The 13,087-nt window shown below is 44.4% G+C and overlaps 1 protein-coding gene across 19 annotated transcripts in view; it reads right to left on the reverse strand.

The window, feature by feature from the left end:
• Positions 1-13,087, reverse strand: part of GAS7 (growth arrest specific 7) — a 155,161-nt gene that overhangs the window by 31,801 nt on the left and 110,273 nt on the right. For all 19 annotated transcript variants that reach the window (XM_044453829.1, XM_044453823.1, XM_044453821.1 and 16 more), the window contains 2 exons: positions 6,793-6,846; positions 816-905 (listed from right to left, as the gene is read on the reverse strand). In XM_044453829.1, coding sequence (XP_044309764.1) covers positions 816-905; positions 6,793-6,846 — 144 coding nt within the window. The remainder of the gene's footprint in view (positions 1-815; positions 906-6,792; positions 6,847-13,087) is intronic.

Below are 13,087 nucleotides of genomic sequence, written 5' to 3' on the forward strand. Positions count from 1 at the left end.
TCTGCCCTGTGCTATTTAGTGCTGTTAAATGACTTGGCAGAAAGGGCAGCTTTAACTTGGTGCCAAAAGGACAGTAGAGAGCCCTTGGTAGGAAACCTGTTGCATAATTGGGGGGCCACAACTGAGAAGGCCTTCCTTCTTGCTGCCACCAGCCAAGCCTCCTTGAACACAGTGTCTGGGCAGACTGCAGTTGGAGCTGCAGTGGATTCCACCTTAGTTCAAACATCTTTGCCCCACCTTTCCAAACGGTCAAGAATGCCTATAATTCAACACTGGCCACAAATCAATTTGCAACCATCAGACTTTTTCTGATTAACTCCCTAACTAATTCTCAAGGACCATCAAAGAATAACCGACAGTTCTCAATACTCAAAAACAGTTTACTATTGCACTGCTTGCAAGAAAAAGCTTGCTCCCAAAGCACACCTACTGTACATGGTTCCGCTTTTTTTGTCACAAGAAGCAGAGCCTTTCTGGACAGGCCTCTTTATGATAAGCAGTGGTCACATTCCAGCAGGCTTGATTTGTGGAAGATAGGACAGGATGGGATACATACAAATGAGGCAGGTGATGCTGGTTTTAGGGGTCACAGATGTGAAGCCCAAGAATTTGAGTCGGTACAGAAGGGCTTTTGCAGTCCTTTGACTCAAATAATATGGCCAAGCTGGAATTAGTGTGCAGAGAAAGAAAATAGCAGCATCGTAAGTACCACCTTTCAGGCTTGGATTTTAACATGTTTGCTAACAGAGATGTTCGCAATATGCTACATCCTGCAGTTGCTGCAGTAAATAGCATATGGATGGCTGCTCACTTACCCAGAAATAATCACAGTAGCTCCATTCAGAAGGTTTCAGCAACTGCTGTTCTGGCATTGCGTCAGGGTGGGGGAAAGTCACGCAGTTTATCTGACAAAAAGGAAAGAAAAATATGCTGGACCATGCAAAGCAGTTCAGAAACATGGATGGGTACACAGAGCATATGTAAAAGAAAAGCACTTAAATGCAATGCTCTTTCTAGCCAGGAGGTGTCATAGAAAGCAGATGGAAGGGATTTCTTGGTGGAAAGCCCCTGTAATGGCAAGGAAACAAACCCCAAGGAAAGCAGCATCTCCAATCAACTGCATTTTGATTCCCTCAAAACTGTTGAATATTTTCTCCAGAACAGAGAGCTCTAAATGGCTGCCTTCTGTCACCTTATTGCTAAAACAGGAAAACAACCACCGGGATCTTTGGATCCCTACACCCACTGTCCTAAGAAGTTCCAGGGACCCCCTAAAAATGTTTCTTTCCCAGATGTGTCACCCAAAAAGGAACCTCAATACTTGTCTTATAATTTCATTTCAGAAGGTCTACACAAAACAATTTCTTACTTGAATGCCACCAAAGTACTTCATAAGCAGATTTTAGGTCTGTACATAAAATATACACACATAGCCCAATTAAAGCTAACAGGCATATTGGAGAGTGAGCAGCAGATTTAAAATAACATTTTACAAAATGGTGACAGATCCATTCTGGCTGTTGAAAACAACTGGAAACTGTTGTGAGCCACCCCGAGGCTTTGTTGTGATGGGGGCAGCATAAAAATGTTTTAAATAAAATAATAAAATAAATAAAAAATAAACTACCCGTTTGTTCTAAGTGAAGCTCCAGGATCATTACATTGGAAAAAATGAACTCAGGAGCAGAATTGCCAACACCACACATCATATGAATACTGCTTCTACCTAAATATTTTGTCTGCTCACAACTGGCCCTCTTTTCTCTCTCTCCCTCTCAAATACTCCTGTTGCTTTGCATGTAGAAGCGGGCAGACTACCTGCTTAGCATGGAAAATATGCCAGGTTCAGTCCTCAGCTTCCACAGGTAAGGCTGCAAAACTCCACCTGAAATGCTGGGGAATTGCTTCCAGTCACTGCTAACCATAGTAAGTTGGATGTGTCAATGGCGTGACTTAGTAAAACACGGCTTCTTATATTCTTATGTTCTGAGTGATATATCTGCCCAGCTGCCAAAGGAACTATAATTCAACAGGTCTAAGGAGTCCTTTGAATTAAATGCCCACATAGCACAATTCCCACACAAAGTCACATGTGTGTTATAATTTCTGTGAATCCCAAGGACTGATCATGAAATGTGGCAATCCCATCTGCACGTCTCTTGTGTACATGAGGTGCACAACTTTTGTATCCTGTATGATGATCTGTGCATGGGAGGCATGCAAATGTCTACATGCAAATGACTTTCAAGAAGGAATTTTGTTATACATGTCATAGAAGTGGAATGGTTAGACAACATTTTAGATGTTACATTTTAACACATATTTTTTAAAGCGTAACTGGAAACTAATTCAGTGAATTAATGAAGCCCACCAGAAAGCATTTATTTAAATTTATAACCCAATTCCTTCATGTCAGGACAAGCAATAGCACATCAAAATGAACACCTGAACTGCAAGTCCTCTTGGATGCAGAGAGACTGAGCTATGATGACGCTTCCAAATGTAGAAAGCAACTAAAATGCTGGCACTCTGCTTGGCAAATGGAAGACATTGATCAAGTGATTGGAGGGGTCATTTACCACGTAACTGTGAAGTACTCATAAAGATGGGATGAGGAAAGAAGAGCGCCATTATTTTGAGCCATGAATATTGTAAGGGGCTTGGGATATATGTGTGTGTGCTTCCAGTCCGAGGACGCAGGAAATCACAGGTGCACAATTTCTGTGATGCACCAGGATCCTTTTGCTACCACAGGGGCAGTAAACTCAATCCTGTTGCAGTGCTTGAGAACCTTCCAGCAGAGCAGGAAAGCTAAGCTAGATTTCTGAAAGGCAGAGCCTGTTTCTCTGTTTCTGAAGCAAAGAAGACTGCTCTAGTGTTGTGAGTTGATGGGGAGGAGCACAAGCTCCAAGAGAGAAACACGCACTGGGGTTCTGTGGGAGTCTGTGTGGATAAGCAGCTATACTTCCACATGCTGAAGAAAAATAAGGGAAAGAGCTCCCACCCAACCAAATACTTAGCTATACAAACTTCCCAACAACAGATGCTGAGCAGGCACAAAGCCCCCACACGTGTGATTCACACGATCATGAGGAAGAACTAACTGGTACCTATGATGGTCATACTGAAGCTGCACTGACCTGGGCATGTTTCCACTTTCCCAAGGTATCGCTTGAGGTGCTACAAAATCTAGGAAATGGAATTGATCAGAAAGCCAGGCAGGACATGCACAAACACACTCACACTCACACTCACACTCTCACACACACACACACACACACTAAACCCATGGGTGTCCTGTCTGCAGTTATGACTGTTTAATACGGGGTTTCCAAATGGCTACTGTCTTCTTCCTCCGCCACAGAAACAAATTAGCACTCTGCAGGCAGTATGAATGGAGGGCAACGCGGTTACTCATGTTCACTGTAATCTGATAAGCATTTGGGGTGTGGGGAGAGAACGTGTGTGCTCATGGATGCTGGGATGGTAGCAAGTGCTTCATTCAAGCTCAACGGGGAGGATCAGCATAGATGGTAGGGGAGAACAGCTGATCACAGAGCAAAAAGGAAAATCTGAGAGACGACGCTAGAATAACAAGAGCGTGTCCAATGTCTGTGGCTCTCAGAGCCTCTGATGAGGCTGCCAGAAAGGTCAAATTACTTCATTTATAGCAGCGTGTTCTGTGATATTAACATGTGTTGACACCTGCAGGGTGCTGCTGCACAGAGGACTGTCACTTGCCCACAAGCTGGTTTGGGGGCTTTTCCCAATTTATTCACATACCCACAAAAACCTCTTAGCAGAGCACTGGCACTGGACCTGATCGGGGGCAAGAAGGGCACCATTTCTTCTTGCGTCCTTGCTACGGGGCACAGCTGCACTTCTATTTGCTGTGTACTGAAATCCTACATGCTGAGCAGAGAAGGGTGGAGGAAGAAAAAGGGCCTTTTTGTGAAGTGGGGTGTACACAGCAGGCAGTTGTGGGGTGGGGACGGGAAGGAGAGTGGCCTTGCTTACACTGATTTTCATTTGCCAGCTTCAAGGGCTAGGCAAGCCCTCTTTCAATGTAAAAGGTACCTTGCAGGGAGCAATCCACCTCTTCAGGCCTGGGATTTTTTAAATTACTTTCACTTGCACACAAAAACAGCACTGAGCTTGTGATGAGATGGATGTGTCACTGTTCGTCAGTAATGCTGTGGGCAAGAGAATCTCTCAGAGACCCTTATCCGGTCCTCTTTCACTCAGAACCTGTTCCCAATTTTGCTTGATGGAGGGAAAATTCATTTCCACCTCCAGCAGATTGAAGAGAATGAATGCAGGGGAACTGGCACCTCAACCACATGGATTATCTTCAACCAGTTAATCACCTGTGCAGATTCCCTAGGAGAAAAACAGCTGCATTCACAGCATGGTTTGGTGTTGCAGAAGGAGACCCTGGGGCCGTTGGTCTCACACATTACCTCCTCACCTGGGGTGCCGTGATCCACAACTTCTGACCCTGGTTTAGGGACAAATCATAGCTTGTCTCAATGTCCAAAAGCCAAACTATAGTTTGGTGCCTGCTTGTAACCAGGATTGCTGTGCTTCTAATTCGTAGGCACACACACAGACCAAAGTGTGGTCACCCCGATGTTGAAGTGAACTTTCTGACTGAACTAGACTGAGAAGTTTCAGATCCTGATGTGGAGGAGGGAGCAGGGAGGGGAAGGGGAATGTGAACCTCACAGCTTGGTCCATGGTTCAATGTTCCATGTGAACACAGCTACACAAAAAGCCCCCTTGAAATTCTCCTGAAGTTTTGATACCTTTCAAATTTCAGGTAAGGAAAACCCATGCATTCCTTATAACACCTTTCCTAGAAGGAGAGTATGAATGCTTGATACATCCGATAGATAGGTTGAATGTTCTCAATGTCAAGTCTCGGTTTAGGAAAAAACACTGAAGAAAATCTGTGGTATGGGGAAGATGTTTGTTTCTGTCTATCAGCTGTCACACTCAGTCACTGTCAGAAGCATACATCAGTAGCCAATAAAGAAATACATAAATAAATGTTTTTTAAAAATTAAAAATCCGTGTCATCACATGGATGTTCTAACATTTGAGTCCACTTGCCAGATGGACCATGAAGAAGAGGACCTTTGCTATGATTGCTGACTTCCAGAAATGTGCAGTCTCCATGCAAATATTTGATACTGTGCTTCAGCGACATACTTGGTAGGCTGGTTTAAACTTTATCCAGAGCCAGACATCACTCCAGCTGTACTGAAGTGAGTTTTTGCAAAGCCATGCCTACAGAGCTAAACTGTGCCTAGCATTTTAGGACTAAGATAATCACCTGGAAGTCATTCAGTCTTTGATTTTATTACTGTATCCATGACAGTAGGTCACTAGTGATAAAACACTGAAGACTATTACAGTCTGCTTCTATTTCCATACCCATCCCTGAGTGAATGGTGTTATCCCCACCGCTAGGTCACCTGTACACATTCAGTGGTTCTGGGGTAACAGTCCCTGAAGTTCTTCCAGGCTCTGATGTTTATGTTTCTATTTTATACTGCAAGGGTGAGCTGCAGAGAAATGGGGTGAACAGAATCAACAGCCCCCAGCAAGATCAGGCTCAGCTACTTTGGTGCCCTTTCAACCCCGGTTAAGTGTAAGGAATGGAAGATGTGTTTATTTCAGGTGTCCACAATTCCACGGAGAAGCACAGTGATTTCCTCAAGAAAGCACAAATGGCCAGACTGCTTATATTCAAATCCAAACCTGATTCCTACAATAAAAGTGTGTTTGAGAGAGAAAGAGAGCAAATGTATATTTTTCAAACAGGCCCAGTTTGGGGTGGGAAGTGGGGAAAGAAACAGTCAAACTGCATTTCACACCTGGAAAAACTGAATGGCAGTACTGAGCAAAAAACACCTGTGATGCGGATCATCATTTCATCATGGTACTCTTGTCCCCTGATGGCCTCCCCCACCCCACCACTCCGATTCACGCTGTGGTATGTCATGTTGTTTCAACAAATTCCTTTCCACTGCTGTAGCTAGCAAGAGAGCAAACCTCACACTTCCACAGGGAAATGTTTCCTCTTTTTTACACCATTGCAATACAACTGGGCCAGGTTTCTGAGTAATAATGATGAGGAGGGATAAGTTTGGACCTAATGAAAGATTCAAAAGGTCTGCCAAAATTCAAAACGTTACATCTCATCCTCTCCTACAGAGAAAGTCAAACATGCTGGTGACCTCAGCCAAAGTGTTTACTAGGATGACTTCACAGGGCATCTTTTCACAAAAGAATTGTGTTTTTTTTCTTTAGTCCACTGTCAAATCTGCAAAAGAAACCAACCTTGAAAAAAAGGCTTTACAAAACCTTAGTGTCAACTTTTATCATCATGTATTCTGCCCACAGGAACATTCCATTCTTTAGATTACTCTGTTGGCTATTAATTGCTCAATCTACCCAGAAGCAACTTTGAACAAAAGGAAACACTGCTGCAAGTGTAATTTTAAAATCACAGCACAGAGAAGTGCCTCCCACCCCCTCTCTTGCATTTTGATCTTCTTTCCTGTCTCTCTGTAGCGGGCTTTTTGCTAGCTTCAGCCTTTTAAAAATGGCTTCAATGCAGCTATCGCTGTGGGAAGCGAGCACGGTGTTTACATCTGGCAAGCGTAAGGCAGACCCCTGTGCATGGAGCCCCCCCGCCACCTTTCCTGCCCCGCAATGCTACTTGCTCTGGTGACTGGGTCACCATAGCAACTGGACCGGTGATCATCTCGGTGGGATTCTACTTACCGTAAAGGTAGTCTCCTTGTTCTGCTTTCGAGTAGGGGATGGGGACCCAGGACTCTGAGGAGAGAGGCAAGAGGCATCGTCAAAACTGCACTCCACATCCGACATGGTCTGTATTTTATTTTGAGGGATGCTGTTTGCAGCGGGGTCTAGTGCTGCACACGAGCCAGGGCTGAGGAGGGTCCCTTTTGCTGTGCTCCCCAGCCTAGCCTTTTCCCATGTCCGGAGGTGCCACAGCCTGAGAGCTGAACTCTTGCCTGGGAGACTCCTGCACTGTGTTCACGAAGCCGCACACAGGCTCTGTGCAGCCAGATAATTCGTCCTAAGCATGGTGACACCTCCCCTTCCAATCAGTGCCAAGCTTTGGAATTAACCCTTCAGCTGCATGCCAACTCTGGAAGAGGGCTCCTGAGCCACCCTGCCTCCAGTTAGCATCGCCACTTTCTCTGTAGGTTCACTAGGTGCATGGCATCCACTTTCCCCACCTCGTTATCTCATCTTAAAAGCCCGGACAGCAAAAGAGGAGACAGAGGCTTTGGAGTGAGGTGAAGAACACAATGCAGGTGCCCCAAAGGCTTCCTTCTATCTCCAGTTGCAAGTTACTGAAAGCATCACAAACTGCCACCTGCATCACACTGTCAGAAATAGAGTGAGCCAAAGGAAACCACCACTTTGGCACTTTATCCAGAGTTCGACAGAACCATGTTTCAAGCATATGTGTTATATGTTGTTCTGTCTGAAGCTACGTGCAACTGTTAATAGCAAGCTGGAACATGTTCTCTTGCACCCTCAGTTGTAACTTCTTGCCTATGCTGCTGAGCTTTATAGTCCTTACTACAGATTGTCTGACAAAATACCCAAAAAGGGTGCAGACTGTATTGTCCAGCCATGCATAAAACAGCAACAAGAATATCTTGAAGATAAGCAGAAACCACAACAAGAACTATGAGAATTTAATAAGCCTAAACTATCTCCCATAAGAAACAGGCCCCCTAGTCACCTTTAAAACCAAACAAAACTCCAAAGGTGCAGAGATGCCATATTGTCTTGTGGGACGTCTCTTCCAGAATCCTGTTTGCATGTGCTGAGGATACAGCTTGAATCCAGTTCTTTTCCTGTTGACTGATGCTATTCTTCTTCTATAAAGCAGCCTCACAAAAGTGAAACAGCACCCTAGCATCCGCTCTTACTAGTTTTAACTCAAGGCTGGCACTTGCTCATCCAGATAAGCACAGCTCCGTAAGTTTTAATGTCTTGATCACAAGAAATGCTTTTCTTGTAAAATGAATGAATGAATAAATTATAAACAAAACAGAAACAAAACCAAAAACCATTCATTGTTAGCCATGCATAGCAGGAAAAGTATGCCCCGAACAGTAGACTGCAAAACAAAAACCAACTACTTCCTCCGATGGGAAGAACTGTGAAATGAAGAATTCTAACCATCACCTCCTTTCTACAAAGTGCTTCTGTTTCTAGTTTTCTCATCAGCCTGTTCTCTAAGCAAAAACAATGCTTTTGAGCTGTCCTTGGTTTCCTTCTATGCAATGTGTTTTCATGCCCAACAAATTGCTAGGCTCAGTAGCAAACCTAAGCTGAGTTTCTAAGCAATCAGATGTATCACAAATACCTTGAATTCCTTGAATCATATTTATCAGAAATTAGCATAGGATAGTTCATTCTCTTACTGTCTAGGCCCGTGCTTTCCAGGTGACCTACTAGGCTGCATGCCCTACTAGGTGCTTCACAGTCAATACAAGCCTCACCTGAGTCTTGCACACAACTGCTCTGAGGACAGGTCTGCTACTTTACCCTGGTTCACAAACGCCAGTTGTGAACAAGAGGTGTACACACAAAAGCACGGAGCTTTTACATCCATCATCCCTGTCCTCTAGCAGGGTTACAAAGACAAAGAGGCTAAAAGCTTGCACCAAGGAAAGGTCCTCTTGACTCAACATACCAAACATATAATCATCCAGAGTTCTTATAAAAGGAGGACCAGTAGGGACCAAGGTGAAATTGTGCAGGAAGGCACCTATGGAGCATGGTCCAGGCGAGTGAAATGTGCCACACATGCTATGGGAGATGTCATGAACTCTGACTCAGGAGGTGGACAGGTCAGGAATTGCGTTTTCAACAGTTCCACAGTGTGTGGTATGCAGATTACTTTCTGAGACAAATGAGAACAACTTCAGCACTTCCTTCTCAGCTTGCGATTAAGCAGAAGAAATAATGATACAAGCACATGCTCTCTCAGTGGGGCGCTCCATTCACTTGGTTAGTTTTAAAGATAGTGAAGACTAGATACAAAGTCTGGAGGTGTTACATCTCCTCTGGAAATCTTCAGAGTTTCCACATTAGATAAAATGTGGGTCATCCTGCCACCCGAATCTGGTAATTTTAGAGCTTTTCAGCATAGGCCTTGTTTCACTTGAGAGCAACTCCTCGTGAAATGAAGATGGGAAGGTCACCACATGCAGCTTTGGCTAAGCGTACGAATCTGCCCTCCATAACGTTAGTCAGCAGAAAGGGAGGAAAAATGACAACTTGCTACATCACCTCCTTTCACAGGAACACAATGTAAATGAGTGAGGGGAAAGTGATTGGCTCTGGACTAGGGAACAGTCCTCTTCAGGGCCAAAATTGATCTTGGCTTCTCTTAAACTAGAGGGTTAGAAACCACCTGGTCTAAGAGGCATTGGGAGGAAAGGGAGGGGCTTTGCTTCTCTTCCCAAATCTGGTGCCTTCTGAGCCATCTACATTTCTCTATTCACATTCCTATTGTGCTTCATGTTGCAAAATCCAGCTATTTTAAAGTCCAGCTTAAACAAACAAACCAAAAGAGGTAAAACACTGTACAGTGTTGAAGATTTTAAAACTGCCTAGTGTTTGAATTTCAAATGCTCAGCTGCAAGTGGGAGTATGTTAAGGTGGGGAGTTCTTTTTGGCAGCACTGCTAAGGAGAGACATGGGGAAGGGGCACTAAGAAGGGAAAGGGGGTGCTTTGGCACCTGCGCAGTTCACAAGGCCAACAGAGTCTTTTTAGCCAAGCTCTTGATATTCTAAGATATGGTTTCCTGACTCAAAAAGGATGCAGTAGTGCGAAAGCTGCATCGCCCTCTAAACCATGATGCCATGGATCAAAGACTTGTGTTCCCAAGTACATTCATTCTAATCTGAAATGTATAACCTGTTCAAGGTAGTTCACGAGTAACTCTAAACTCAGATTTACACCTGTGCAGTACCTCCCAGTGACTTATAGGCAGTGGCTAGAGGGTCAGGACTGGAAGGAGGAGTTCAGGTTCAATCTCCACTCAACTATGAGCTTCTTCTTAGTTGCCTCGAGCAATATCTGTCTGTCCAGCTTCCTGCACAGGGCTGGCAAGCAAGAGTTAAACTCTACTCAAATCCCTGAAGGAAGGGTGGGATAACACTGAAGTGAATACTATGAACTGCAAACCCAGCTGGAATGCATCATGTTTGTGGTGATGTCAGCTGATACCGAAGTTTTCTTGGGTGTCTGATCTGCAATGGTTGTTTCACACATGCAGGCATGGTTTTGATATTGCACGATCAAGTGGGGAATAGAAATATGTGAACTTTCCCTGAAAATATGTTTACTTTGAAATGCTGCTAATGCAGAATATTGGAAATGGAAGAAAGCTAGTTAAAAAAACAAACATCCTTGTCAATTTAGCCTCTGCATGGGATTCAGAAATACAGGAACTGTAAAAATCAATTTAGGCACCATTTGTCAAATTGGCCTACGTAATTCCACAGCGTGCAGGGAAATGGGAAGAAGCAATCTCAAATGAACAGCAGTATGCTGAGGACTGGGTTCATGATCATAATTTCCCATTTCTAACAATATTCATTATTTGTGATGTATAATTTTTACCCTCTTCATCCTCACAGCCACATTATTATTATAGGTATATTTGAAATGAGAAACTGATGCTGAGACAGTAACTTGCTAAATCTATTTTGCAAGCTCACAGCTTTAAATTAAACACACATGGATGGTTGAACAGAGACCTGAAGCTCATCTTCAGTGCTACTTTCAATAGAACGTGTGGGGCCAATTTGGATGTCAATGTAGCATGTGCCCGAATGCTTCCAGCAGGAGCGACTAAATCAGAGATGGTCAGCTAAGGTGGCCCGGAAGGCAATTTTACTCTCCAGAACCTGCCCCCTATAGGCTTCACTTCCTCTCCCAAGGTGCTGGCAATTATTATTTTTATTACTCATTTTATTTCTATACCACTCAATAGTCAAAGCTTCCTGGGAGATTCACAGCAACTCATAAAATATGATTAAAAAACCAAAAATGTATATAGTCACAACAATATTATAACATTTCAATGCAAAATTTAAATACTAAATTTAAAAATGAAATTTAAACAGCTTAATTGCTATGACAGCTTAAGGCACCAAGACTTGTTGAGCAGCTATGCTATTTAGAGCTGTTAAATAACTGGCACAGAGGGCAGCCTTCATCTGGAACTGAAAGGATAGTGCCATCGGTGCCAGGTCAGCCTAAGTGGCAAGCTTGTCCACAATTGGGAGGCCACCACTGAGAAGGCCCTTCTCCTTGTTGCCACCAACCCAGTCCCTTTTGCAGGTGGCATTTGGAGGAAAGCCTCAGATTTTGACTGTAGTGTGTGGGTAAATTGCGGTTGGGAGAGACATTTTACCAAATATTCCATTCCCAAGTCATGTATGACATGCAGAGGACTAATGGAGCAACTTCTGATGCTCCATAGCACTAATGTAAGAATAAACAGGCAAAAAAGAGTCAAAATGGCTACTTGGATGCTTTAAGAAAATCTTTCATACTTTTGGATGGCGGAAGTGGAGGACCACATGGGGGGCAGTGGAGAGCGCATATGGCCCATGGGCCATGTACTGCCCTATACTAAGCAGGCCAGGAAACACCTGTCCACAGCCTGTGTTGTATTATGTCTGTACTGTGTTCCCACGTTTGTTGTTCTCCTAAGAAGCCAAATTCACAAAGTCAAGACTTACAAGTTTGCTTTGTTAGTAGAACAACAAACCAAAGATCTCAGTTAAGGTATAATGCTAAACTAACCACAGACGGAGGTTTTCTGGTTTGTTTACTGGTAGGAGGAACAAATCTGGAGTGACCAGAAAACCAGTGCCAACACACTCATTCATTCCCGAAAAGCCAGAATTATGATGAACTCAGTCTTATTGTTACATATGAACCACGCCACTGGATCTCCATAGAACAGCTGCATCCACTTGTCATGCCATGGCTGTGGGTCTGATGATCACTGCAAGGAAGCACTGGATGGACACTTCCCCCAGCAATGCTGTTGCCTCTCCCTTCCCTCAACTCATTCCTTGAAAATGCAGTGCTGTCAAAACCCTGGCTGGCAGTTGGCAAGATGCTGGCAGGAGAGAGGGACAGTGGCAGAGGACGCTTGCGCACTGTCCCCTGGCAAAGTCCTCACACACATGTGCTCTGAAGCCTCCCAAGCAGAGCGGGGTGGAGGCGGTTGAGGAGCACTTTGTGCCAAAGGCAAAAAAGACATCATGGCCCAGTGCTGTCTGGTCCAGGGAAGGGTAGGTGGGAACAATTATGTAGTCACTATGAATCTTACAAGTGAGGATCCAGTGGCCTTCCTTTCTCTCACATGGAGAAAGCAAGGTGATCCAGTAGCTGTTCAGGTGTTCTTTGCACCTGCTGCAAAGAGGGGATGCAATAATCTGGCTGCATCCTGGTTAAGGAACATGCAGGCAAGGTGGGGTGGACCTGGGCACTTTGTCTGCTACTGCAAGGAAAGGAAGGGGACTGTCCACTTCCTTGTTGGAGAAAGCATAGGGAGGGTGCTGGCACCACTGGTGTTTTCTGCTCTGCACATAGCAAAGAAGGCCAGGAACGTGTGTATGTCCTGGGTAGGGAGGATACAGGGTGAGAGCCAACAAACCTTTTCAGTGGCCAGCTGGTACTGGAAGACCCTCTGCTTGTGCTGAACTTTACTGTAGCCAACCTGCCCCCAAATCTTAATTAGTCAGAAGAGGGTGAGAGGAATTAGGAGAGCAGAGCTGGTCGGCAGTGACAGTGTTGGACTGGGGACCCAGGAGATCCAGGTTCTAGTTCCCGTTCAGACATGAAACCCACTGGGTGACCTTGAGCCAGGCTCTTACTCTAAACCTAACCCACCTCAAAAGGTTCTTGTTGTGAGGATAGAATGGAGGACTAGATAAGCCATCTTGGGTTTCTCACAAGAGGAAAAGGGGCAGAATATAAATGCAATGTAGTAGCAATAAAATA

The sequence above is a fragment of the Varanus komodoensis genome, unplaced genomic scaffold, assembly GCF_004798865.1.
Source record: "Varanus komodoensis strain SLA01 unplaced genomic scaffold, ASM479886v1 scaffold7_1, whole genome shotgun sequence".
NCBI lineage: Eukaryota > Metazoa > Chordata > Lepidosauria > Squamata > Varanidae > Varanus > Varanus komodoensis.